Genomic DNA, 26,107 nt, shown 5'->3' with positions numbered 1-26,107 from the left:
CCTACAATAGAAACGTTACAGGTGCAGATCTATTAATTTATTTCTGCCTCTTGGGTCTGGGATCCTCCCATCGAGTTTTGGTGTCACTCACTGTGGAAACCGGCACGTTCACCCTGTGGTTAGTGGGTGGCTGTGAGAGCCAGGGGCTGTCCTGTTCACACACCCTCTGTTACAGGAGTGATAAGCTCTTGGAAACATTACTACTCCCACAAAAGTGAAGAGAGTTATACATGGAGGCTCCTCAACCAAAACAAACAAGCAAACAGGGGCTGAAAGACCCCCGAGGTGTGCCTTTACCTGTGTTTCTGTGGGAAGAGATTCTGAGGGGTCTGTGTCCCAGCAGGTGGGCCATTAGTGTGTCTGAAAATCTGCAGCTGCTTTTGTCTGTTCAGTAAACCCCAAACTGTCCTGGAGGCTGCCCAGGATAATGACATGGGTTTATGAAAAAAAAAGAGTGAGTCCCGTACTGTAGGCATGGAGATCAGAGTACATGGAAACCAGAGTAATTGGAGGGTCAGAGGAGGACTATTAGCGGCAGGGTTCCTGGAAGGAGCAGGATTTTTAAAGGCAGAGGAACCTGAGTCGGGGGAAGAGCTGAGGAGCTCTCTGCGGGATGGGGCCTCTGTGCTCCCAAGACAGTGGGAGAGAGAGAGTCAACACTGGAGCTGGGCAGGGGCCAGGCAACCTCAGCAACTTCCCATAAGTGTCTGCATTTGCCTGGGGTCAGGACTCACTTAGGGTGAGTGAGGGCACGGGCTCCGGGAGGGAGTCTGCAGGGTCGGGGCACAGGACACTCTGACCCTGAGCTCCAGGGCCCGGCTCTGAACCCGCCTCTCTGCAGGGGGAGGCTCTGCACAAGCTTCCCTGTGTCGGGCAGAGGCGGAGCTGCAGCCCCTCCCCATCCTGCGGCCCCTCCCCTCCTGCGGCCCCTCCCCTCCTGCAGCCCCTCCTCTCCTGCAGCCCCTCCCCCTCCTGCGGCCCCTCCCCCTCCTGCAGCCCCTCCCCCTCCTGCAGCCCCTCCCCCTCCTGCAGCCCCTCCCCATCCTGCGGCCCCTCCCCCTCCTGCGGCCCCTCCCCCTGCAGCCCCCCTCCTGCAGCCCCTCCCCCTCCTGCAGCCCCTCCCCCTCCTGCAGCCCCTCCCCCTCCTGCAGCCCCTCCCCCTCCTGCAGCCCCTCCCCCTGGTAGGAGAAAGTGAAACCTGCCTGCTCCGGCTGTAGGGGAACTCGCCTGATTTCCAGGAATTGATACACAAACCAGCACCAACTTGAGCTCCTCCCAGAAAGGGTGAGGCAGAGAGAAGGACTTAGATCTATAAACAACAGAGCAGTGAGGAGGTCCAGACTCCAGAAGACATTTCCAAGCCATCGGAAGGTCCTTTTCCAGCAACTCTTCTCTCCGTGTCTCCCTGCTCTTCCACTGCAACCCCAAACACTCCACAACTTCTGTCCATGCTTCCTGAGCAAAGGGGGTCTGGATTCGAGTTTTGGCACATCCCGGGAGAACTGCCTCTGCCTGAGAGAACAAAGAACCCTTCCCCAGGGAGGGGGTGACGTCCCAGGAGTGCCCCTGACCCCTGCAAGGATCACCCTCTGCTTCCAGGAGCTGGTAAGTGAGATGCTTCTAGGGTGGAAACTTGGCTAATAACTTTGCTAATGAGCCTGGGGGGTCTGTCTGGGTTATTTAGTTTCAGTGATGAATTTGGAGCTGGCCCTTCTGTGACACTCTTCAGGGACCCACAAAGCACCCAGTTATTTTGCTGCTCCAAACCCACCCAGCCCACCAGTGGGAGAGGCAGTGTGCTGCCACCCAAATGTTCCGGCATCTGGGTTTTTATGCTGGGGGCCCTCTGGAGTCCCTCTGACGGAGGCTCAGGATACTGGAGCACAGCATGACGTATACAGAACCCCGCGTGGGAATCCACAATCCACGTCCTTCATTCTGCATGTCTGCCTTAGGGCAAGACATCTATTTAGTGGGGTATGCTATGATTTTTTTTTAGTAGGCAGAATAGAATAGAACAGAGAAGAAAGGCCAGAAAAGAATAGAAGGCAAATTGTTTCATGATATTTATATTTCAGGTGTTTCCGTGCATTTCTGTGCTTGTGGGAGAGTGTGTGCACAACGAGCATATGCATGCGATGTGCACACTGAAGGGGATTGAGATCGCCTGTGCACACCAAGTGTGAGAGTGTGTGAACATGTGTCAGCATGTGTGTGTGAATGTGTGTACTTCAGGCACACATGAGTGTGCATGAGGGGATATATTTCAGTGTGCTTGTGTATGTGCACAGTGGTGTTAAGTGTGTGCACACTGAGCATGTGGGTGTGTAAACCCATGTCAGAACAAGTGAGTGTCAGACTTTGTGTGCATTCTGAGTGTGTGAGACAGGCCTGCCAGGGCACACTTGAAGCAGAAAATCATCCTTGAATCAATCTCTAACACCTGGTGGCTTGGAGCCTCTGGAGCAACCTGATTTTGGTAATGAAATAATCAGTGGTTAAGTTATAGCCTCAAACGGGAGCAAATATTTTGAGAAGCCATCTTCCCTCCTTCCCCAAGATGAGGCCAATTCCACAAGCCTGATTTCACAATTTCAAAAGAAGGACACTTACTTCATATACGACCTTGTGCTCCCGGGCCTGATAAGGTCAGTTAAGTTTTAAACACAGAGAGACATAAACAGGGGAAGGTTACTGTTACCTGCCTAGTCTCTTCCTGGTCATGAAGAATTTACTGAAAACCATGAAGGACAAGAATATTATTCCCATTTGTAGAGTAGAAAAGACAGAGGCTTTGTGGGGTTTGTAAGCTGTTCAGTAGACTATTTTTGCTTTTCAAATGATCTAACAGAGAAGAAATCAAGGTGATATGAGTGCATGTGGTGGGTTGTGGGCAGATGTAGACGATCAGGGAGAATGATCTAGGAGCTGCTGCCCAGTTAAGCACCTTCCTGGCTGGTGCACACCCAGGGGAACCCCTTACTAGGATATATAACCTTTTTGTGGATGCAGATAAGGACAGTGTTTAATGGAAGCAGATTACATAAGCTATTTCAAATTTAGAAGAACACCATTGGTCAGGTCTAGATCTGCCACCCTGGAATTCACACAGCAACTGTCCACCTGGCACAGGGCAGATGTGGACACCTCCCGGGGGATCTCCAAGCCCCCTGGGCCACTGTTATCCAGGGAACCTGCTGCTTGTTGTGAATGGTCAAGATAGGACACGAAAAGGCTGGGAGGTACCAGAAAAAGGGAGGACACTCTTCAGAAATTAGGAAACAGTAAACAGATTTCCAACCATCCCCATTTCCTTCTGCCTCCCCTGACCACTCCTTCCTGTCCCTCCAAGACAAACCTGGTGAGCAAAACGCACATACTCACAGGTGCCACCGACACAAAATGTGAAGCTGACTAATAAAAGTCAAAGATAAATTTGGGCTGAAGAATCAAGTTAACCCTGGCACAACAAAACTCCCTTGCAGCTGGTGACTGCCCATTCTAGAATGTTCCCAGCCTGGGTCAAGCCCAGGGCTCATTCTCCTCACCTCCAACCAGCACTGCCCCTTCATGCAACCCCCACCTCCACGCTAGCCCCTCACCTAGCTCAGGGCAGTGGGCACTTGCCTTCAGGTGGAGGCACTGTCCTTGCCGTCCTGTGGCACCAGCGTCCTTTCACAGGGACCCCAGGTGGAGGAGCTTGACAGTGTACTGTGGGCACAGGCCTCAGGGGCTGACGGTCTCATGCAGACGGGATTAGTGATGATAGTGTTTCCATGATCTCTTCTCACTCTTCTCACTTGGCATCTTTTATGTGATAATTTTATTAAGCATTTCCATCTGTTAATGTGTGCAAAGTCCCTATAAAGCGTTCTGCAAAGTGGGGACACTGTGCTATTTCCTTTAAAGTGCAAATCAGTGTTTTTTTTTTTCTGATGCTGCCGGGGTGGGGGGGTGAGCGGGTTGAATGAGAGAAAGCAGGCAGTGGGTTCTATTCTTTCCAAAAATGAAGAGAAGGGACATTCAGGGAGGGGCCATGGCAGATGGATAATAGGACAGAGATGTCCCCAAAGGAAGCCCCTCAGTATCCAGCAAAAACCAGGACACAGAGCAGGGGAATCTGTATTAAGCAATCTTGTCTGCCTCTTTCACCAAGTCAGAAACACAGAACCACTCCATTGGGATCAAATTGGATCCCTCATTCATTTGTTGTGTAATTTGGGGATAAATTATTATCTGTAAGATTCTTTCTTCATCATTAACCAGTGATAATAATATTACTTATTCATTAGAGTTCAGGGAAGATTAAATGAGATAATGCATGTCAAGGATGCAGCACAGACAGACTCACAGACACAAGACCTTAATACCCCTTAGTAAGAAGTCAGAGGCTGGAGGGACAACAAGAGGATAGCCTTCCTTGGAGGTCCCACTAAGACCACAGAACATTCACTGGGAGATTTCAGTCAGCCCTGCAGAGATATTTGACTGGACCGTATCATGAAACCCTTACAAGGGCCCTGTGATGTGGCAGCATTACTCTCCCCTCTGCAAGGGCCACAGGTCTGTGTGCTCAGCAGTTGTCCATGTTGCATGTGTCCAAGCTGGTCTCTACTTCTGGGTGTTCTGAGGTCCTTCCCTTCCTTGGAGAAGCAGCATCCTGAGGAATCTGGGAGGTGAAAGGGGATGTGGGTTGTGTCCCAGAGGGGCTGGGGGACAAGGAGCTACTACACAGGGCCTATGGGTGGCTGTGAAACTTTTCCCATAGATGGAACATGGCGTCTTCTGAGGCAATAACCTGCGCAGTGAGATGTGGGGATGGTGTCCCCAGAAACTTTATAGGAAGATCCAGGTGGATCTGCCCGTAGCCCGTCAGAGGACAGAGTGGGCCATGGGAGGAACCACAAGGCAACTACTACTCAGCCAAGGAAGTGATCCTGAAGTTAAAGATTTTAAAAAGTGTTGATCACACAAGAGAAGACAGTAGGAGATTCTTACAAGAAAGTATCAGCAATCACTCCTAGCTCATGTGATTGTGAAAGCCCATCAGCCAGGCTGCAACCTGGAGTAGAATCCACCAGGTAACCCAACCACTTCTCTCTTCTAATCCTGCCCACACAGTGCTTCAGATCACATTACAGTGGTTCAGCCAACCAGGAAATGTGACCTTTACAAAGAGCTTTAATACTTACATAAATAAATAGTAATGTACAAATGTAAGTGCTGACTTAAAAATATGTAGGAGATTATATGAAAAGCTTGTTAAATGGAAATAGAAAGCTCCTAACATGTTGAAGGAGATGAGGGTCAGGCACATAGGAGGTAAGGCAAACACTGGTGCAAGTAATATAAAATTTTCATGAAAATATATTGAGAAATAAGAAAATCAATTTTCAGTGTTAATAGAAATAATTAAATAAGATTTTACTGAGAAAGAAAAATGCAGCAAGGATTTTTTTTGTACTCAAAAATGAATCATTCCGTAGGGAAAGCCCCAGTAATCAACCCCCAACCCTGCGGAGCACTTTAAAGCAGAATTCTCCTCCTTCAGTCAGGAAAGACTAGGGGTAGGTGCTCACCACGTTGATGGATGAGATACGGACCTGACCTGCTGCTCCACTCCACTGCGTCCACCGTCCTGCTTTGTGGGCTGACTGAGGGCACAGCAGCTGCAGAGCCTTCCTCAAGGGCCCTCGCTGCACTCTGCAGTGTGGTGCATATCACCAAAATAGCACTTTTGCTTGCTTTGTTTCTGATCTTTGCTGTCAGCTTGGTCATGGATCTAAAATCCTTGGCATATGCTAAGTCAGATGCCCCCCGTGCCTCCCTGTGCGTTTGGCCACCCTAACCCCCCCCTCTTCCTACTTCTGCAGGTCACCCCACTGCTCATAGATATGGAAGAGTCACTACCGCCCTCTCACACACCGTTATCTGCATCCTCCAACTCTCTGCCACCTGATTCCAGCTGGATCATTCTAGATGAGGCAGAGTTCATAAGAAATGAGAATGACTGGTCAGGTGGGAAGCTGCTAGAAGTGGTCCCTAAGGCCAGAGAAGCTCTGAGGACAGTGTCCTGCACACCTGTGAACATCGCAGTGATGGGGGACGCTGGCAATGGCATGTCCTCCTTCATCAACGCACTGCGGGGCATCGGGCACGAGGAGGAGGCCGCGGCTCCCATTGGGGTGGTGAGAACCACCCTCACTCGTGCCTCCTACTCATCCTCCCATTTTCCAAATGTGCTGCTGTGGGACCTGCCTGGCATAGGGTCTACCACCCAAAGCCTGGAGAACTATCTGCGGGAAATGCAGTTAAATCAATATGACCTCTTCATCATCATCGCATCTGAACAGTTCAGCATGAATCACGTGTGGCTTGCTAAGACTATCGAGGGCATGGGAAAGAAGTTCTATATTGTCTGGACCAAGCTGGACAGGGATCTCAGCACGCGTACTCTCTATCAGGAAGACCTCCAGCAGAATATCCGAGGAACTATCCTGAAAAATCTCCAGGAGGAACAGGTGTGTGTACCTCTGATATTCCTGGTTTCCAACCTTGACCCTTCACTGCATGACTTCCCAAAGCTTAGGGACACATTGCAAAAGGATGTCACCAAACTCAGGTGCCACGGTCCCCTGCAGAAACTGTTCCAAACCTATGAGAAGTCCATTAATCACAAAGTGACCTCCCTGCAGGAGAAAATAGACACACAGTCTTTCCAGGATGTCCTTGGCATCAGGAATGCTGATGATTTGGAGGAGTGTCTGAAAGCCTACCATCGGCACTTTGGTGTTGATGATGAATCTCTCCAGCGGGTGGCACAGATTACGGGGACAGACTTTCCACACTACAAGGACCTCATGAAGTCCCAGGATCTGCAGGCTGTCAACCAAGGGAGTTGGAATCTTCCTTTCATGAATTGTACAGTCGTTCAAGCATTCCCCAACCTTCTTAGCTACATCCCCTTCCTTGGTAATTATTTCATCCATTACCTCAGAGGGATGAAACAGAAATATTTCCTTTCAGTAGTTGCTGAGGACACAAAGACCATCTTGAGTGAAGTCTTGAAATTCATCCCACATGAAAGCCAACTTGGGAGTATTCCGAAAGGCCCATTCTCCAGTGGAAGACAGGACACTTGAGTATTCTCTTCTCAGTAAGGCACATTTTTCTCCATTTGAAATGAGAGATAGTTAACACTTTCTGCTTATTTCTAAAGCTTACAGATTCCTTGAAAGGAATTATGAAAATTGCTAATCCATGTAGCACCAGTAACATGTACAAACATTTGTTGAAATCATTAAATATGTTTATTTGGGTCATAATATATAAATTTTCTTTCAGTTACAAAATATCATGTGTGTCATAATCATTCTCTGTTTTTTAGGTAATGCATTAAAGATAACATCATTTCTTCTCAGTAAGACTTTTCATTCACTCTTTCCTTTACCTTTTCTCCTTGCTTTCCCTGGACAAATGAATGTTCTCTGACACCATAGACATTGGTGTCTTTGAGCAATGGCTGGTGCCTCTACAATGTCTGTGATCAAAGTCCAGATTTAGGGGGAGAATAATAAGATCCTCACCTGGGTTTGGGAATTTAGAGGCATGCCATAAAATGAAAATAAAGTGCAGAATAATAAGCCAGAATGTCTGGGATATCCCATTTTCCAAGTCTCTTGAATGTCTTGGGATGTCAGACCAACTGTCCATATGCTTCCCGGGGGAGTGTAGAAGTAGCTGAGGTAGGGGCTTCAGTTCTGGGGCAACTAATGAAGGGCTGTAAACTATATGGCCTGTGCCTGAAAATCTGACACAACAATGCACATCCCAGCAGATCCAGGCGTGGATGGAAAACCGCACCTATGGATCACACATGCCAACATCATGGCACTGCACAGTCTCTCAACTTAGGTGCAAAACAGGACAGGGAAACAGGAAACCCTGAGTGTGCTGAGATTGCCTAGAATTCCCTGATGGGATATGGATTCAATACAGCAATTAAATTCCATAATAAGAAGCAAACAGCCCTACCTGCTCCTCACACACCTGAAAGGTAGGCTTAGATTTGTAACCTGTTTTATTCATGTCTGCCTCTTTAGCACCTACCGGCATGTACAAAACCACTCTGCATATGTTTCTTGACCTGCCCACCCCACATCCTACCAAAGGACAGACACCTCTGCCCTGAAACCAATTGTGGGGAAGGAAAAGAGGAAAACTTCCTATAGGCATCCTCTAGAGTGGAAGTGGGAATGGAGTTGTGAAAGAGGCAACGAAAACTGCATACCAGGTGTCCAGGGATGTATAGGACAAGAGGCAGACAGACTTTTGAGGTTGTGTGGGAGGCACTTTGTGACCCATATATGATATTTCATGGGGAAAAAATGTTTAAAGATAGACAGGGTTTGGCAACCCGTGGCCTGAGCAAAACAGGCCTGCAGATCTTTGGTGCACAGCTGTCTGCATAACCTAGGCAGCTAAATGTTTAACCTATTGTCTTTCTAAGCCAGTAAAGAGATAAAGGGTAAATTGACCTTAAAATATAACTTTATGCAAGCAGGCAGGAAGTGAAAGGCTCTTAGTCTCACAAAAAGAGCAAAATGTAATTGTTCAAGTGCTAGTCTGGTTCCTTCCTGCACCACCCCCCAGGTCAGAGTGACCTGTTCCTGCATCTATGCTCCCCCCACCCTTAGGAGGGCCTTTGTCTTAGACCCTTATAAAAGGCTTTCTGTACTCTTTGCATCGCTCTGTCATCTTCCCTGCAAACGCAATGCTGCCCGGCCTGAGAGAGCCGTCATGATCTCTCCATGACTTCTCACGCTGTAAATAAGCCCTGAATAAAAGTTCATGTGTCAGAAAATGCTCGTTGTCTTCTTTGGCCTCTGGACTGGCCTGGCCCTCTTGGGCTACGACATAGGGTTTCTATTAACAGAAGGAAAAAGTGTTACCATTTTGTGGAATTAACAATCCACAACCTTAAAAACACTTTAGTCCAATCATACCGAAATAAAGAATGAAAGCATAGAGATGAACTAAGTATACAGATACAAAGTCTTTGAAAATTCAAAGCGCAATCCTAAATTATCATTTCAATGAAATAAGAAAAATTGGGTTAAGGAAAGCTTACATTCCGTTACCATATAGTCAGTTACAAAGGCCACTCAGCCAAACGGGGCCAATTTCCTCTTGTAGTGAAACAGGTTGCATCCTCCAACTCCTGTGAAAATAAATGAAATTATTATTTATGGATAGGCATCTCCCATGATCTGCAGCCTATAATTTCAGAAGTTTTTACTTTAAAGTGATTTTTTTTTTAGTTAACTCCAAAACTTGAGGCTGGGTTAATAGTAAAGGTTTGATCTTAAAGTATTTTTTGTGCTTTTTTTTCTGTCAAATAATTCTGAAATCATAAAAGAAATCACAAATGTCAAAGAATTCTCAAATCTTTCCTTGAAATAGTAGCATGTGATTTCACAGACATTTTTAAAATAATTTTTATTAGAGAAATTGTAGGTTTACAGAAATATCAAACAGAAAATAGGGTTTCCGTATACCCCACTTACACCCCAGCTCTCCTTGTCTCTAACACTTGCAATTATTATGAGAAATTTGTTACTATTGATGAAATTGACCTGCAATTTTCTTTTGTTGTAGTATATTTATATGTCTTTGGTTTACGGTGATGTTCGCCTCATAGAATGAGTTAGGGAGTGTTCACTCCTCTCCAGTTATTCAAAAGAGTTTTAACAGGATTTGTGTTCATTTTTTTTTTTTTGGAATGTTCATTAAAATTCACCTGTGAAATCATCTGATGCTGGTCTTTTCTTCCTTGAGAGTTTATTGACTACTAACTGATGGTTTGAAGCTGTGTACACATCGGAAAAGTATTTTCTTAAAGTTAATCCATTCCTGATGGTGAGGGCCTGTAGTAAGTAGGATCTTTTGGTGAGTAGGATATTAAGTTAAAAGGGACTCACCTCATTCAGGGTGGGTTCTAATCCTGTTACTGGATTCCTTTGTAAAGAAAGAAATTCAGATGAAAAGAGGGAAAGCCATGAAAGAAAGAAGCTGATAGCAATGAGCCCTAGAAGAGAAGGGAAAGACGAGCAGACCCAACCATGAGCCTTTCCAAGTGACAGACAAGCTCAGGATCATCCACAGCCAATCTTCAAGGATAAAGCATCACCTGATGATGCCTTGATTTGGGCATTTTTCTCAGCCTCGAAGTTGTAAGCTAAAAACTAAATTCCCATTGTCAAAAGCCTATTCGTTAAACCGTTATCTGTATTTTGGCAGTCTAGCAGCTAGAAAAATAACCAATCTTGTTTCTTGTTAGTGGTCTGGTGGATATTATATTTCTTACTGAAACTGTGTCAGTAGTTTGTGTTTCTAGAAATTTGTCCTTTTTATCTAGTTTATCTAACTTGTGGGCATAAAGTTGTTCATAGTATCCTCTTATAATTCATTTTGTTTTGTAGTGTCATCCCCCCTTTCATTTCAAATTTTAGTTATCTATGTTCCCTCTCTTTTTCATTGTCAGTCTAGTTAAATGTTTGTCAATTTTATTGATCTTTCAAAGAACCAGCTATTGATTTCAATGATTCCTTCTATTTATTTTTTTAATTCTCTATTTTCTATATTGGTACTCTCCTCTAATATTCGTTATTTCCTTCCTTCTACTCATTTGGGGTATAATTTGCTCTTCTTTTTCTACATTTCCTGGCTGTGAGGTTAGGTCTCTGATTTGAGATCCCTTATTTTTTAATGTAAACATATAGAGCTATATATGTGTGTGTATGTATGTGTATACATATATGTATATATACACGTATGTACAGATATGTATACACACACATATAAATATTGGTATGTTGTGTTTTTTTGTTTTCATTTCCTTTAAGATATTTTCTAATTTCTCATGTGATTATTTTATTTGAGACAGTGGTTTTCTAAGGGTGCATTCTTTATTTCTACATATTTGTGAATTTTCCAGTTCTCCCTCTGTTATTGAATTGTAGCTTCATTCCACTGTGATCAGAGTAGATACATTGTATGATTTCAGTGTTTTTGAATTTATTGAGACTTGTTTTGTGACCTAACATGTGGTCTCTCCAGGAGAATGTTGCGTGTGCACCAGAGAAGGAAGTGTGTTTTGTGTGACCTTTAGGAGAAGTGTTCTATTTAAATCTGTTTGGTGTAGTTGGTTTACTGTTTCATTCAAGTCTTTTATTTTCTTAGTGGTCTACTATCTAGAAGTTCTATTGCTTATTGATAGTAGTGTATTGAAGTCTCCTATTATTAATGTAGATCTGTGTATTTCTCCCTTTAAATCAGTCAATATTTGCTTCATATATTTTTAGGCTCTGCAATTAGATGCATTTGTATATAATTGTTACATCTTGTTGATTTGACACTTTTATCAATATATAGTGACTTCTTTGTCTCACATACTTTTTGACAAGAAGTCTGTTTCATCTGATATTAGTATAGCCACCCCAGCTCTCTTTAAAAATATCTGCATGGTGTAACTTGTCTATCTTTTCAATTTCAACCTAATTGGGGCTTTGAATTTAAGGTTAATCTTTTGTAAGCAGAATATAGAAAGGTGCTTTTTGCTTGGAGAGTTTAATTCATTTACATTCAAGTAACTACTGGTAATGCTGGAACATCTTGTGTAATTTTGCTATTTGTTCTTTTTTGCCCCTCAACTCTTCTGTTAAAGCGTGCTTTCATATTTATTTCACACACACACATTTTGTTCTTTTGACAAATTATATATTTATACATTGTGTTTCCAAACCATAGATATTTCATTACATTTTATGTATTTGAATTTTAGAAACTGTGAGAAGTGAAAGGTAGAGCTACAAAAAATGTAATGCAATATTACTGTATTCATAATCACCCATACTGTTACCTTTAATTAATTTTTAACTGCATTTTGATCTACTTTCTAGTGCCCTTTCCTTTCAGTCTGAATAACTCCCTTTAGCATTGTTTTTAGGGCAAGTTTAGTGATGAAGACTCCCTCAGCTTTTGTTTATCTCATATTATCTTAATCTCTCTCACTTTCAAAAGTCAGTTTCACCAGGTATCAAGTTCTTGGTTGGCAATTGTTTTCTTTCAGGACTTGAAATATTTTATTCCACTGCCTTCTTACCGCCTCGGTTTCTGATGAGAAACTGGAGCTTAATATTATTGGGACTCCCTTGTACATAATATGTCGCTTTTCTCTTGAAGCTTTCAGAACTCTCTCCTAGTCCTTGGCATTAAACATTTTGACAATTATGTCTCTGGGCAATGTTCTCTTGAAGTATATGCGCTTTGGGGTTCATCAGACTTCTTGAATGTGTATATTCATGTATTTCACTAAATTGGGGAAATTTTCTGCCATTATTTCTTTGAATACTCCTACAGCCACTTCTCTCATTCTTCTCCTTCAGGGATTGCCATAATTAATATATTGGTACCCTTGAAGGTGGCCCACATGTCTCCTAAGCTTTTCTGTTTTTTGTTTGTTTATTTGTTTGTGTGTTTGTTTATCTTTTGCTCCACATCCTGAGACATTTTAATTTTCTTGTGTTTGAGATAACTGATTTTTCTTCTGCCAGCTCCAATCTGTTGAAACCATTTAGGGAATTTTTCATTTCAGTTTTTGTGCTTTTCAACTCCAGTATTCGTGTTTGACTCCTTTTTAAAATTTCTGTCTCTTTATTAAGATTCTCATATTGTTCATTCATAGTTTTCCTGATATCCTTCAGTTCTTTCTTGGTGTTACCCTTTATCTCCTTGAGTATATTGAGGATGATTTTTTTAAAAACTTGCTCTCGTATTACCAAAATCTGATCTTTTTCTACATGATTTCTGGATTTTTATCTTGTTCCTTTGGACTGGCCATTATTTCCTGTTTCTGTGTTTGTCTTGCCATCATTTGTTGCACACCATACATTTTAATGTATTAACATGTGTTTTGGTTTCCTAGGCTACTAAATGCAAATACCATGAAACTGGTCAGCTATAAGCAATGGGAATTTATTAGATTACAGTTTTTGGGGCCAATAAAATGCACAAATCAAGGCATCATCAAGGTGATGCTTTCTTCCCAAAGATGGCAGGCAACCCACGGCACTTCTCCCACACAGCCAGGTACATGGCGATGTCTGCCGGTCTCTCCCTTCTACTCTGGGTTCACTGATTTCAGCTTCTTCCTTCCGTGGCTTTCTCTCTGTGTGTCAGAACTTCATTCTGTTATTAAGGACCCTGGTAAAAGGATTAAGGCCCATGCTGTTTCAGAGGAGTCACCTGTTAACTGAAGTAGCCTCATACAAAGGTTGAACTTACAATGAGTTTCCAGTCACAGAATGGATTAACTTTTAGAACGTGTTTTTCTAGGGTACATACAGCTTCAAACCACTCTGGGATTTTGTCCCTCAACTGTCTGTTCCTTACGTTTGTTTCCAGCCAGTGATATGACAGAAATTTCCATGAATGCCTTGGAAGTCCAAAGCAATAAACACCTTTGACAGTCTGTGAGAACTGGCTGTGTTGGCTGACGCTCTCCTCCAGAGTTAGGCCTCCTGTCAAGAGGATCAGCCCGAGGGGAATTTCAAGTACCATATCCTATCTCTTTTGAGCCTGAATTTTGTCCTGGGCTGATGCTTCCTAGAGGCCTAAGGAATTCTAGCAATTACAGGAATTCAATGCCCTCTACTCCCTAAGAAATAGAATTTCCCCCTTCTAGATGCTCTATTGTATGACTTAAAGCAAGTAATCATTTCCCCAGGCCAATTTTACTTCATTGTTTTTCACATGGCTTTAGCTGTCCAGAAGGTAATTCTGCTTGCAAGGCAAGTTTTATGAGGGAAAACCTGAGATACGTTTTCTGATTCAGTCATTCATTCTCCCACTCAATAGTTTCGCATGGATGTATAAGCACCACTGCACAGGGGAGGGGTTGGGGGAGGGGCTAGTGAGGGTCCTACAGGCTTTTCCTACTACCCTTAAGGCTAGGTTTTCTTGATTTGGCATTTACTCCGATACTGAACCACTTAAAGTGTTTTCTGGATTTCTGAAGAAGTTGGTTCTGCCAGTTTTGCTGGCAGATTCTGTGGGGGAACATCAACCCTTGACCATCTTGTACACCCATCATGGTTGTCTGTAGTCCAATAACATGTATAAGAAATTGCTGAAAGACTCAATCTTGTTAACAGTTCTCATACAAATTAATTGTGAACTGTGTCACAGATTTTATTTTTATTCATTAATATGGGATTCTGAGAATACTATTAGCAGTTGAGGGGGAAAAAGCTGAGATAAGATAGCAAAGTTGAGCACAAAACAGCATTGTGTCTTACAAGCAATAAACTGTGATCTTTGGCCTTTCTTTTCTATTGTATGGAAAGTAAATCAGTGCCTCTTACCGGTTTACAGAACTGCAAACTGCCTGGTCCCTAATTTACTCTGTAAACAGGGTTATGTTATCTGCCCCCACATCCAAAGTTCAGATGAACTTAGACAGGCACATGAAACAATGCTCTAGTGTGACATTAAAAGAGTGTGTAATCTTCACTTTTGAATTATTTCATCTTTTGGATGAACACTTAAAAGTTTATTTAAAATAATAATAAATCATAGGAAATTAAATTCTCATCAACTTTGTGATAAGCCCACTGAGTGACCTAATGACTTACTGTAATAAGTATCATGACTACATAAACTGTAAATTTTCTTCCTAATCAGTAAAATTCCTCAGATCTTAGTCTCAATGTTCCTCATTTCTAGCTATATAATTAAAATTAAGGGATGTATTTATAGCGTGACAATTTTAAAATAAACAATGAAAAACACCATTTATCTGTAGTTGTGTACATCTTGGCATGTGCATTTCAAGATTGTAGGATCTAATGTAATTCACCATAAACCTTAACTCATTCCCTGCATCAGATCTCATCTACTCTGACAGGCGCTCTGGGGGGAACCAAAATCACCATCATAACCAAATTCTGATCCAACCAAATAAGGCATCTGAGAACCAAAATGTCACCTTTATTACTGACGAGGATTATATATAGCAGCAGGTTCTCTGTTTCTTGTGTCCTTGAATCTGGTCTTAACTGATTGACTTGTGTAAATGATGCTCTGGGAATTCTGAGGCTGGATCATAAAACGACTTATAGCCTCCAACTGGGTCTCTTACAACAGTCACTTTAGAAGCCCTGCTTCACTTTTATGTATACATGTAATACTCCACAGTCAAAATGAAAAAAAAACAAAACAAAACAAAAAACACTGTCAGAGTTTCTGCAGTTCAGGGAGACAAATGTTTGGATCAAAAGGCCATCTGATCTCCTGTTTCACATCTAGCAATAAACTCTTTCTCTCTTTGAAAAAGAAACCCATGGGATACAAAATTCCCCTCTGGTCCAATCCTGCCGTGGAAGCCTGTGTTGGGAGCTCTGCGTGTACCGTGCTCCCAGGGACGCCCACCACATGGTCCCTGCCCTGGGGGGCCCTGAGCCCACTGAGCATGCTCAGTGTCATGGCAGGATGACATGGATGTTACACACTGCAGCTCAGCCTGTGATGTGCGGGAGACACAGAGGAATGATGGGGAGACTGGGAGTGGAGGTGCAGACCAGTGGGTGTCTCTCAGCCCATCCTCTCTGCTTGAACAGCTCCCCAGGGCTGGCCACAGTGGTGGAGGGAAAGAGAAGGAAATGAACTTTGCATGGCTTGGGTGACAAAGTTGTAGGAAGTTGGCTCTTTGTAGTTCTCTTCAACCTTGACTAAAAACATACTTCTCGTCAAATGGAGAGAAACTGAGGCACTGAAATTTAATACAAATCAATTTACAGGATGTATTTTGGAAAACACTCAGTTTCAGGATGTGGAAAGTAATGGAAGAAAGAAGATGGAAGAGAAACTCCAATTCTAAAAATTAAAAAACACAATTTAGTAGCAGTAGCCCTTTCATAACTTCAGAGTTTAGACAGAAAATGGTATAGGAGTGTCTGAAAAGTCCAGTACTACCTGTGAATTCCACTCAAACAAAAGTTTATATCCAGGTGGACTGGCCAGTAGCTCCCAGAGAGCTTAAAGGACATGAGTGGAGCTGCATCTTTGAAGGCAAATGTGTTCTGCTGTCCTGCTAACCTCCTCAGGAAAGAAAGGTCACTCACAGGCACCAAAACACTTTGTACCCTATATATGAAGTACAAGGGACAGGCACATCCTGCCAGTTCTCCAAAAAGAATAGAAATATTAAAGTAAGGATGGAAAAGATATGAGCAATGTGATATTTTAGGCTTATTTGTGTAAAAATGCATTCTCTTCCTTTGCTGCAACATGTAAAACAAAACAAAACAAAAACCAAACAAACCAAACGTATTCATTCTATGGCTCAACAAATCCACTCCTAGTTCTAAACCCTGGAGAGAATTGTATACAGATTCACTGGAACACATTTGCAAGGATATTTATAACAGCAATTTTCTGAAAAGAGAGAGAAAAAAATGAATCACTGAAATAAACCTAAAACCCAAATATCCACTGATAGGGAATGAGCAAATAAAGTGTAGCATATTCACAAAATAAAACTATCTGCAGTTTTATACAAAACATGCTTGAAATTAGGAACAATTCCCACACTAAAAGCAACTTACCAGATGATCGCAGGCAAAATGATTCCATTTTTCTAAAGTACCAAAATGAGAAAAATTAAATGAAATTAAATAAAGCAAGAAAATAGATTAAAAATTCATAGCTTTACTTTAGGGGAAGATGTAGAGGGCCCAGCATATGGGTTTATTCAGTGATACAGAAAATACTCTAACTCTTAATTTGAGAGGTGAGTTCACAAATATTTATATTAGTATTTGCTTTACTGCACACACACACACACACACACACACACACACACATCCTATTTGTGTAGCTACATGAGTGAAGGATTCTGGGAGCTTACGTGCTCAGAACAGGAAAGCTGCAGAGCACGTCCCCATGGCCTCACCCAAAGGTTAATATAGAACATCTAAATAATAAAGGTCTGTGGAAACATGTACATAAAACTCAGTGTTCCATATCCTTAGAAACAAATCATCCTACATAACACCAACGTCATGAGGGAGTCTTGCCTTGGAGATATGAGGTCCGCCCAGCGTCAACTTCAGGGGCACACTCTTAATCATGACAAATGTATTTTTGGCTTTAAAGCGGAAAGCCCCTCTTGGATTCCCTGAAGGCTTTGCCTGCAAGGTGGATGCACTTTGTATGGCTAATGAATTCCCTTTTGGGGCTCCAGGGACTGCCTTAGAATGAAAGGCCTCCTGGGGTGTTTTTAAACCCATGGATGCTGCTGCCCGACTGGTGAGGTATTCTTATTCTTTTTTTTTTTGTTCTATTTCTGTGATGTTTGAGCTAGTCATTTAATTCTAATCATTTGATTTCTTTAATATTTCCTTAATTTTGCTAATACCAATTGTTCCAGTTTGTTAATGCTGCCGGGTTGCAAAACACCAGAAATGGATCGTCTTTTATAAAGGGGGTTTATTTAGTTACACAGTTACAGTCTTAAGGCCATAAAGCATCCAAGGTAACACATCAGCAATCGGGTACCTTCACTGGAGGATGGCCAATGGTGTCGGGAAAACCTCTGTTAGCTGGGAAGGCACGTGGCTGGCGTCTGCTCCAAAGTTCTGGTTTCAAAATGGCTTTCTCCCAGGACGTTCCTCTCTAGGCTGCAACTCCTCCTCAAAATGTCACCCTCAGTTGCTCTTGGGGCATTTCTCCTCTCTCAGTTTCTCTGGAGCAAGAGTCTGCTTTCAACGGCCGTCTTCAAACTGTCTCTTCTCTGCAGCTCCTCTCTCAGCTCCTGTGCATTCTTCAAAGTGTCCCTCTTGGCTGTAACAAGCTCGCTCCTTCTGTCTGAGCTTATATAGTGCTCCAGTGAACCAATCAAGGCCCATGCTGAATAGGCAGGGCCACACCTCCATGGAAATTATCCAGTCAGAGTTATCACCTACAGTTGGGTGCATCGCATCTCCATGGAAACCCTCAATCAAAGAATTACAATCTAATCAACACTAATACATCTGTCCAAACAGATTGCATCTGCCCCCAGTGGTGTTCTGGGGGACATAACACACCCAAACTGGCACACCAATAAAATTAGCTTTTGATTTCTAAAGTAGTGTGAGAGCATCTATTTCTTTTGTTCAAATCTGATCCTATCAATTAAGCAAAACACTATTGTAAATGTTAAAAATATGCTACACTTAGAAAAAAATAGACAGAAATCTCTGAAGTTGAACAAAGGTGTAAGCGGCCATTTTAAAGAGCCCTGTGTGTGCTGAGCATGTAAGTGCAAATGAGTCAAGGGAATTAGAGATGAGAAGCAAAGGAATCCACAACATTCAAATAAAGAGGAAAAATGTTAATGTTAAATAATAAGGGAATGGGAGGATAAGGAAAATATCTTTTCTCCCATGTGCAAATCTCAGCTAATTAGTTAAGGGAATTAAGCAAAAAGTAAGGAATACATTGTATTATGGTGCTTCTTGATGTAGGTATAAATGAGCAAATCTGTCCGTTAATCTCAAGGAATTTGTAGCTCATGGAAATGGAAGGGTGGATCTGTCTGATAAAAAATGCAGGAAGTATACAGAGCTCAGAAGATAACCCCAGATATCCTGTTTTCCATCTGAGAAACCACCTGCTGAAATGCCAGCTCCTCAGATGATGGAATCTTTCAGGAATTTGCTCAGGATAGACATGGTGCCATTAGCAACTATAGCAAGGCAGTAAGTATGTCTCAGTCATCTGAAATAGTGAGTGACAGCATCACATTAAAGAGGGATGTCGTTTAAAATCATATATGTGGGCAGTTGTGTGGGAATCAGTAAAAAAAAAAAAAAAAAAAAAAAAAAAAATCACCCAGCCTCCTCCACTGAGAGCCTGCAAGTCCTGGGACGTCAAAACAGCCATGTACCCCTTAATGGCTCTCCCCATTCTCTGTGCCGTCTGCTCAAGAGATTCATCATACACACCAATTTACCAAGGACAGAACTTCAGATACTCCTCCACATAACTGCATCCAGGATACCAAGGGTGCCTTGGAGACACTGTGAGTCTATTGTCTCCTTCAGGATGGTCACTTTGTCACTAATGAAATTGTCACAGGTTTGTAACAGGTTCTGCAAGGGGCCATCACACCTGATGCTGCTGAGGTCCTTTTGCAATGTGTCCCTAAGCTTTGGGAAGTCATGCAATGGAGGTTCAAGGCTGGGGACCAGAAAAATGGGAGGTTATCATACCTGCTCCTTCTGGAGATTTTCCAGGATATTTCCTCGGATATTCTGCTGGAGCTCTCCCTCCCTGAGGGCACTCGTGCTGAGATCCCTGTCCAGCTTGGTCCACACCACACAGAACTTGTTTCCCATGCACTCAATGGCCTTGGCAAGCCTCACATGATTCATGCTGAACTGCTCAGATGTGATGATGATGAAGAGGTCATCCAGGCTAAACTGCATTTCCAGCAGGTAGTTCTCCAGGCTTTGGGTGGTAGCCCCTGTGCCGGGCAGGTCCCACAGCAGCACATTTGGAAAATGGGAGGATGAGTAACAGGCACAAGTGAGGGTGGTTCTCACCCCCCCAGTAGGAGCTGAGGCCTCCTCCTCGTGCCCGATGCCCCGCAGTGCATTGATGAAGGAGGACATGCCATTGCCAGAGTCCCCCGTCACTGCGATGTCCACAGGTGTGCAGGACACTGTCCTCACAGTCTCTCTGACCGCGGCGATCACCTCTGGCCACTTCCCATCTGCCCAGGCCTTCTAATACTCAAGGACTCTGTCTCAGATGGAACGCTCCAGCCTGAATTGTATGGCAAAAATGGGTGCAAGGTGCAAATAATGCAGTTAGAGGGGACAGTGGGGTCTCTTCCATGTCTGTGTGACAGTGGTGAGTCCTGCAGAAGTAGGAGGAGCAGGGGATTATGATGGCCAAGTGTACTACAGGCATGCAAGTCATCTGACTTAGCATCCAAGCCCAGAGTTTTATATCCACAAGCAAGCTGACAGCAAAGACATTTGTTTTAGAAACAAATTGAGCCTTCTGAAAGGAATTTGACAGCTCCTTAAGCATTTAAACAGAGTTCCATATGATCCAGCTATTCCATTCCTATGTTTTTTTCCAAGAAAAGTACAAAGAAATGTCCACACAAAAATTTGTACTTGAGGGTTCACAGCAGCATTATTCATAATAGCCAAAAGTAGAAACAACCCAAGCATCCATTAACTGATGAATGGATAAATACAATGAAGTATTTTCCAATAATGGTAAGTGTTCTGGTTTGCTAATGCTGCTGGAATGTAAAACACCAGAGATGATTGGCTTTTATGAAAGGGGGTTTATTTGGTTACACAGTTACAGTCTTAAGGCCATAAAGTGTCCAAGGTAACACATCAGCAATCGGGTACCTTCAATGGAGGATGGCTAATGGCATCCGGAAAACCTCTGTTAGCTGGGAAGGCACGTGGCTGGCATCTGCTCCAGAGTTCTGGTTTCAAAATGGCTTTCCCCCAGGAAATTCTTCTCTAGGCTTCAGCTTCTCTCCAAAATGTCACTTTCAGTTGCTCTTGGGGCATTTGTCTTCTCTTAGCTTCTCCAGTGCGAAAGTCTGCTTCCAAAGGCCATCTCCAAAATGTCTCTGTAAGCTATAGCTCCTCTCTCAGTTCCTGTGCATTCTTCAAAGTGTCCCTCTTGGCTGTAGCAAGCTCGATCCTTCTGTCTGAGCTTATATAGTGCTCCAGTAAACTAATCAAGGCCCACACTGAATGGGTGGAGTCACACCTCCACGGAAACTATCCAATCAGAGTCATCACCCACAGTTGGGTGGGTCACATCTCCATGGAAATTATCCAATGAAAGATCTCACCCACAGTTTAGTGATCACATCTCCACGGAAACATCCAATCAAAAGTCTCCAGCCCAATCAACACTAATATGTTTCCTGCCCACACAAAACCACATCAAAGATATTGGCGTTTTAGGGGACATAATATATCCAAACCAGCATGGTAGGTTACTTGGCAATAGAAAGAAAGGAAGTACTGAGACACATTAAAACTTGGGTGAATCCTGAAAACCTGAGGCTAAGTAATACAAGTGAATCATGAAGGACTACAGTTGGTATACTCCATTTATATGAACTGTCAACAATAGGCAAATCCACAGCGAATGTAGACTGGTGGTTGCCGTGGGCAGTGGGTGGAGGGTATTAGGGAAATGGTAAGTGACAGCAAATTATTAAATATTTCTTTTGAGGTAAAAAAATATTCTACATATACTAAATAGGTTGGAATAATTATTTTTGTTTTCATCTACCCCATTTATGGGAGAGGTCAATCCACATGATCTGGGAATTAAATCTGAAAGGAGTTAGGAGAATTGAGGGGAGCTGTTCTTTACATAGAGACCCATCTTTGTGCCTTGAATTTATACACCTGTGTCCACTCTGATGTGGGGAAACATCTTCCACTAACATCTGGACTGATTGGAGAGAACAGGAATCAGTGAGAGACTCAGAGAAGAGGTAGAATTGGGGCCATAATCTTTCTTGATCCCCAGCTTAGGCCAGTTCATTTCATAAATTACCCCAGATTGCCTGGTGTGTCTGGAAAAAAATAACACTTTTTAAATTAATAGGAATGGTCTGTGGCTTCCACCTGAGAACAGCATACATTACAGTTATCTTAATTTAATCATCATATTATCTGTATTGTCCAGAAAAAAGCTTTTCCCCTCCTCCTGAATTATGTGTGCACATTGTTGCATCATTAACCCTGTAAATGATTAGCTTTTACTGTCAAATGTTTTCTTTTCTATGATCAACTCTTTACCTCTCTTTAGCCTATAGAGTTATTGAACATACCATAGGCATTTGACAAAAGAAAAACCATATAAAGAGATGTTAAAAATCATTGGTGAACAGGGAAATACAAATCAAGACAAAAATGAGATAGGGTTCACACAGAATAAATTGGCAAAAATTTAAAAGTTTTACAGGACCAAGTATTGGAGGGAAGATGAAGTGACTGGAACACTCCTGCATTGCACAAAGTATAAATTTATGCAACCACTTTGGAAAACAGTTTGGCCTCATCTCATAAATGCACACACCCCATGATGTAGCTTCTCCTTTCCTTCTGCAACTGTACAAGAGGAATCAGTACAAGCATGTTCCAAACAGCATCTTCACAAAGGAAGAAAAATCTGGAAACAAAGTAAATGTCCATCTACAGGAATATACATGAAACACTGTGGTACGTGGACCCAGTGGGATATCTTAACGCAGTTAAATGAATAAACAGCAGAGCTATGCTAACTTATGGAGGAAAATCTTCATAATATTAAGTGAAAAAATCCCAAACTATCACATAACACAAAACATTTTGTAAAATTGAAGAAAAATTTAGTACACATGCATTAAAAACACATAAAAATAAAAGAAAGGGAATAATGAGGCCAGGACTCAGGATGGATCATTCCTGAAGTGGGGATAACAGAGGGATGGGTTGGGGGCACCATGTGCTTATTGTCAAGATTCTAGGTCTTGTTGTGGTTGGTATAGATTTTAACAAAATCATTTGTTTATTAACATTTTATTTTGAGATAACTGTAGATTCAAAGTTGTAAGAATAAAACAGAGAGAACTCTGATTATTATACTTTTAACATACCTAATTAAATATCTATTTGAATAAATAAAACAGGCCATGCATGGATTAATGATGAGAATATGTCATGCATCAAGGATTAGGATTAAATAATCCTATCCTGTTCTTTGCACTTGATGTCCAATCACAGGGGAAAATAATAAAAGGAAATTTTTTACACCAGCTTCTTCCTGGGACTAGGAAAAACAGGCAAACCCGGGCATGGTGACTTGATCATCCACATTCCTGATATCCCTCACCATGAAGTAAGAATTTCCAAATGACAATAATATTCCTGACCCTTGACAGGATGTGGAAGTTGATTGCAGACCATTACTGCACCTTTAGACATCTGTGAGTGTGGACATGTTTGGGAGAGGAGATTTGGAGGATTTCAGGGAGAGATTACCAGCTTTCACTCAAAATAACCCTGCAGCTCTATTCCTAAACACATGTACCCTGGGCTTATCCCAGATGAAATTAAATTCCTAATACAGTAGTCTTAAATGACGTTAAGGTATTGTTATGGGTTGCTAATGCTGCCAGTATGCAAAAACAAGAAATGGATTGGCTGTATAAACAGGGTTTACTTGGTTACAAATTTACAGTTCTGAGGCCATAAAAGTGTCCAACTAAGGCATCAACAAGAGGATACCTTCACTGAAGAAAGTCTGATAGCATCTGGAACACCTGTGTCAGCCTGGAAGGTACGTGGGTGGTGTCTGCTTCTTCTCAGGTTGCATTTCAAATGGCTTTCTCCAAAATGTCTCAGCTGCTTTTGGGGTGTTTTGTCCTCTTTTACTTTCTTTGGAGCAAACTCTGGGCTAACATCTCCAAAGTGTCAGCAAGCACCTGGGTCTGCATGTCCTGGCATAGCATATCCTGGGGCATTTTCATCTCTCTGCTCTCTGTGTGAGCTCCCTTTAAAGGACTCCAGTAAACTAATCGAGACCTACCCTGAATGGGTGGGGCCAAATCTCCATGGAAACAGTCAATCAAGAGGTCATGCCATAAGCAGAAAGATTACTAAATCTGCCCCCACAAGTTGCATTAAAAACTATGGCTTCTGGGGGGACATAACATATCCAAACCAGCAAAGATTTGTACACTCAAGGCACCCAGATATAAATAAATTAACAAAATGCATTACAAATTAAAACAAAGAGAGACAAAATGAAGCACACACATTTATTAAAGCAAAACTAATTGGAAATGTTGGAATTGAAACATATAATTTCTTAAGTGAAGAAAAATAAACTTATATAGATACACTCTAGTCTGGAAATAGTAGCAAAAAACAATTGATAAATTCAAAGATTCTTTGGAATTAGGCTTTAATTCAGATTGTGACACAGAAGGACAAGTAGATAGAGTATAGTTGGGTCATGGAGAACCAATTTGGAACTTTCAACATATATTTAATAAAAATTCCAGAAGGATGGGCTAGATCATTTAATCTGTGGTGGTTGAGAATTTTTCAGAAGAGAAGAATATTCAGATGAAAAGTGGACCATAAATATGGAAAAGGTTTAAGAAAAATAAGCCCACATCTGGAGACTTCATACTGAGAATGGAGAGCATGGAGTATTCCCTCTTTATCTTCAAAGCCATCAGGGGGAACGGACAGTTGATCCATGAAGTGGAGGCAGACTGGCAGCAGTTTTCTTCATCATGAGAAAGCCAGTGGAGTGACAGTTTCAAAGTCCTGAAAGTAACCGTCAGTCTAGGGTTTCATACCCAACCAGCAATCTCGTAACAGTGACGGCACAGTGACAACACTCTCAGGCATTCAAAGTCTAAGCAAGTTTACAACCCATGGGCTCTGACTACTGAGTTATTAAGAATTTAATTCAGCAGGAAGAACAATTAGCCAGTGTGAAGGTGTGGGATTCAAATAGTACCAATATGAATGGAAATTGAAAGACATGATCATAAATTAACTACTGACTGAAAAAAATAGCTTTATGTCATAAGCATGAAACCAAAATTCCAGCCAACAATATATTCCTTAATAACAGCAATAATTTTTTTTCTAATTTTTTTAATCAAGAAAAGATGCTGGATTTTCTCAAATGCCTTTCTGTGCCGATTGAGATGATCATGTGTTTTTTGTTTTTTTCTCTTCCTTTTGTAAGTATGTTCTAGTACATTATTTGATTTTTGTATATTGAACAGCTCTTACATGCATGGGACAAAACTCAGTAGATCATGGTACACAATTCTTTTAATGTGCTGTTATATTTTATTTGCAAATATTTGGTCAAGGATCTTTTCATCTATATTCACAAGACAAATTGGTTAGCAATATTCTTTTCTTGTGCTTTCCTTATCTGGCTTAATATTAGTGTGAGGCTGGTCTCATAGGATGAGTTAGGTAGTGTTCCCTACTCTTCAATTTTTTGGAGGAGTTTTGCAAGATTTGTATTAATTCTACTTGGAATGATTGGTAAAATTCACCTGTGAAGCTATATAGCCTGGGGCTTTTCTTTGACAGGAGGTTTTTAATGACTGATTCAATCTCTGTTTTTGGATTGGTTTGTTGAGAGTTTCTATTTCATGTCAAGTAACTGTATGTTGTTCATGTGTTTCTTGGAGTTGGTCAATTTCATCTAAGTTGTCTAGTTTGTTTGCATACAGTTGTCCATAGTATCTGTCCTCTTACGACTTTTTTTATTCCTTTGTGGTCTGTGGTAATGAACCCATTTGGAAAATCTGCAACTATATGATAGATAAATAACTCTTTCTTAAACAATTATGGTTCAAAGAAGAAATTGCAAGGGAAATCAGTAAATATCTTGAGACAAATGTAAATGAGATCATAGCATATCAAAACTTAGGGGTTGCAGCAAAGGCAGAACTATGATGGAAATTTATGGCATTAAACACATTAAAAAAGAAGACAGAGGGGATGACATCACCAACATGGCAACATAAGATATCTACTGAAAACCTTTCCCCAGAGACTCAAGGGAAAATAGTTCATATCTTACTTGTTCAGAAATCTGGAGGAATGTAAAGACTGGAGAAGGATCTGACAAATGTTGAATTAAAGAAAAAGAAAAATATCAGGTGGGAAACTTCTGACCTGGGCTGATCCTCATTCCCTCCCTACCCTTGGTCTCTTGCAGGTTGGGAAGTGCCCAGAGACAGTAGTCAGAATCCCTCTCACCTCAGACTATAAAAACATTCACAACAGGAAGAAGAAACCCCACAAATATCCAGACACAGAGAACCAAATATGCAGAGATCCAAGGCATGCAAAAGCCGTGGAGGAGTGCAGAATACAAAAGGATCCAAAGAAGGAGCTTCCAAAATAGAGGATTAGGGAAGGAATGGAAGAACCTACTTCTTTCTCCAAAGCAGCAGTAGCCAGGTTGATATTGTCCAAATCAACTG

The 26,107-nt window shown here is 42.0% G+C and overlaps 1 protein-coding gene and 1 pseudogene across 1 annotated transcript; one reads left to right on the top strand and one right to left on the bottom strand.

Moving 5' to 3' along the window:
* The first annotated feature begins 1,244 nt into the window (after positions 1-1,244).
* On the top strand, positions 1,245-7,420 carry LOC119520036 (immunity-related GTPase family M protein 1-like). The gene is made up of 2 exons (XM_037817790.1): positions 1,245-1,605; positions 5,874-7,420. Exon 2 carries the CDS (start codon positions 5,895-5,897, stop codon positions 7,140-7,142), a length of 1,248 nt encoding a protein of 415 aa, XP_037673718.1. The 5' UTR covers positions 1,245-1,605; positions 5,874-5,894; the 3' UTR covers positions 7,143-7,420.
* A 9,682-nt stretch (positions 7,421-17,102) lies between these two features.
* Positions 17,103-21,937, bottom strand: LOC119519753 (annotated as a pseudogene).
* Between the last annotated feature and the right edge of the window lie 4,170 nt (positions 21,938-26,107).

The sequence above is a fragment of the Choloepus didactylus genome, chromosome 24 (genome assembly GCF_015220235.1).
Source record: "Choloepus didactylus isolate mChoDid1 chromosome 24, mChoDid1.pri, whole genome shotgun sequence".
Taxonomy (NCBI): domain Eukaryota; kingdom Metazoa; phylum Chordata; class Mammalia; order Pilosa; family Megalonychidae; genus Choloepus; species Choloepus didactylus.
Note: the sequence above shows the minus strand (reverse complement) of the source record. Positions and strands in the feature narration are given on the sequence as shown.

Excerpts from the sequence above, each read along its gene's own strand:
- LOC119520036 (XM_037817790.1), top strand. The coding sequence starts at position 5,895 with ATGGAAGAGTCACTACCGCCCTCTCACACACCGTTATCTGCATCCTCC.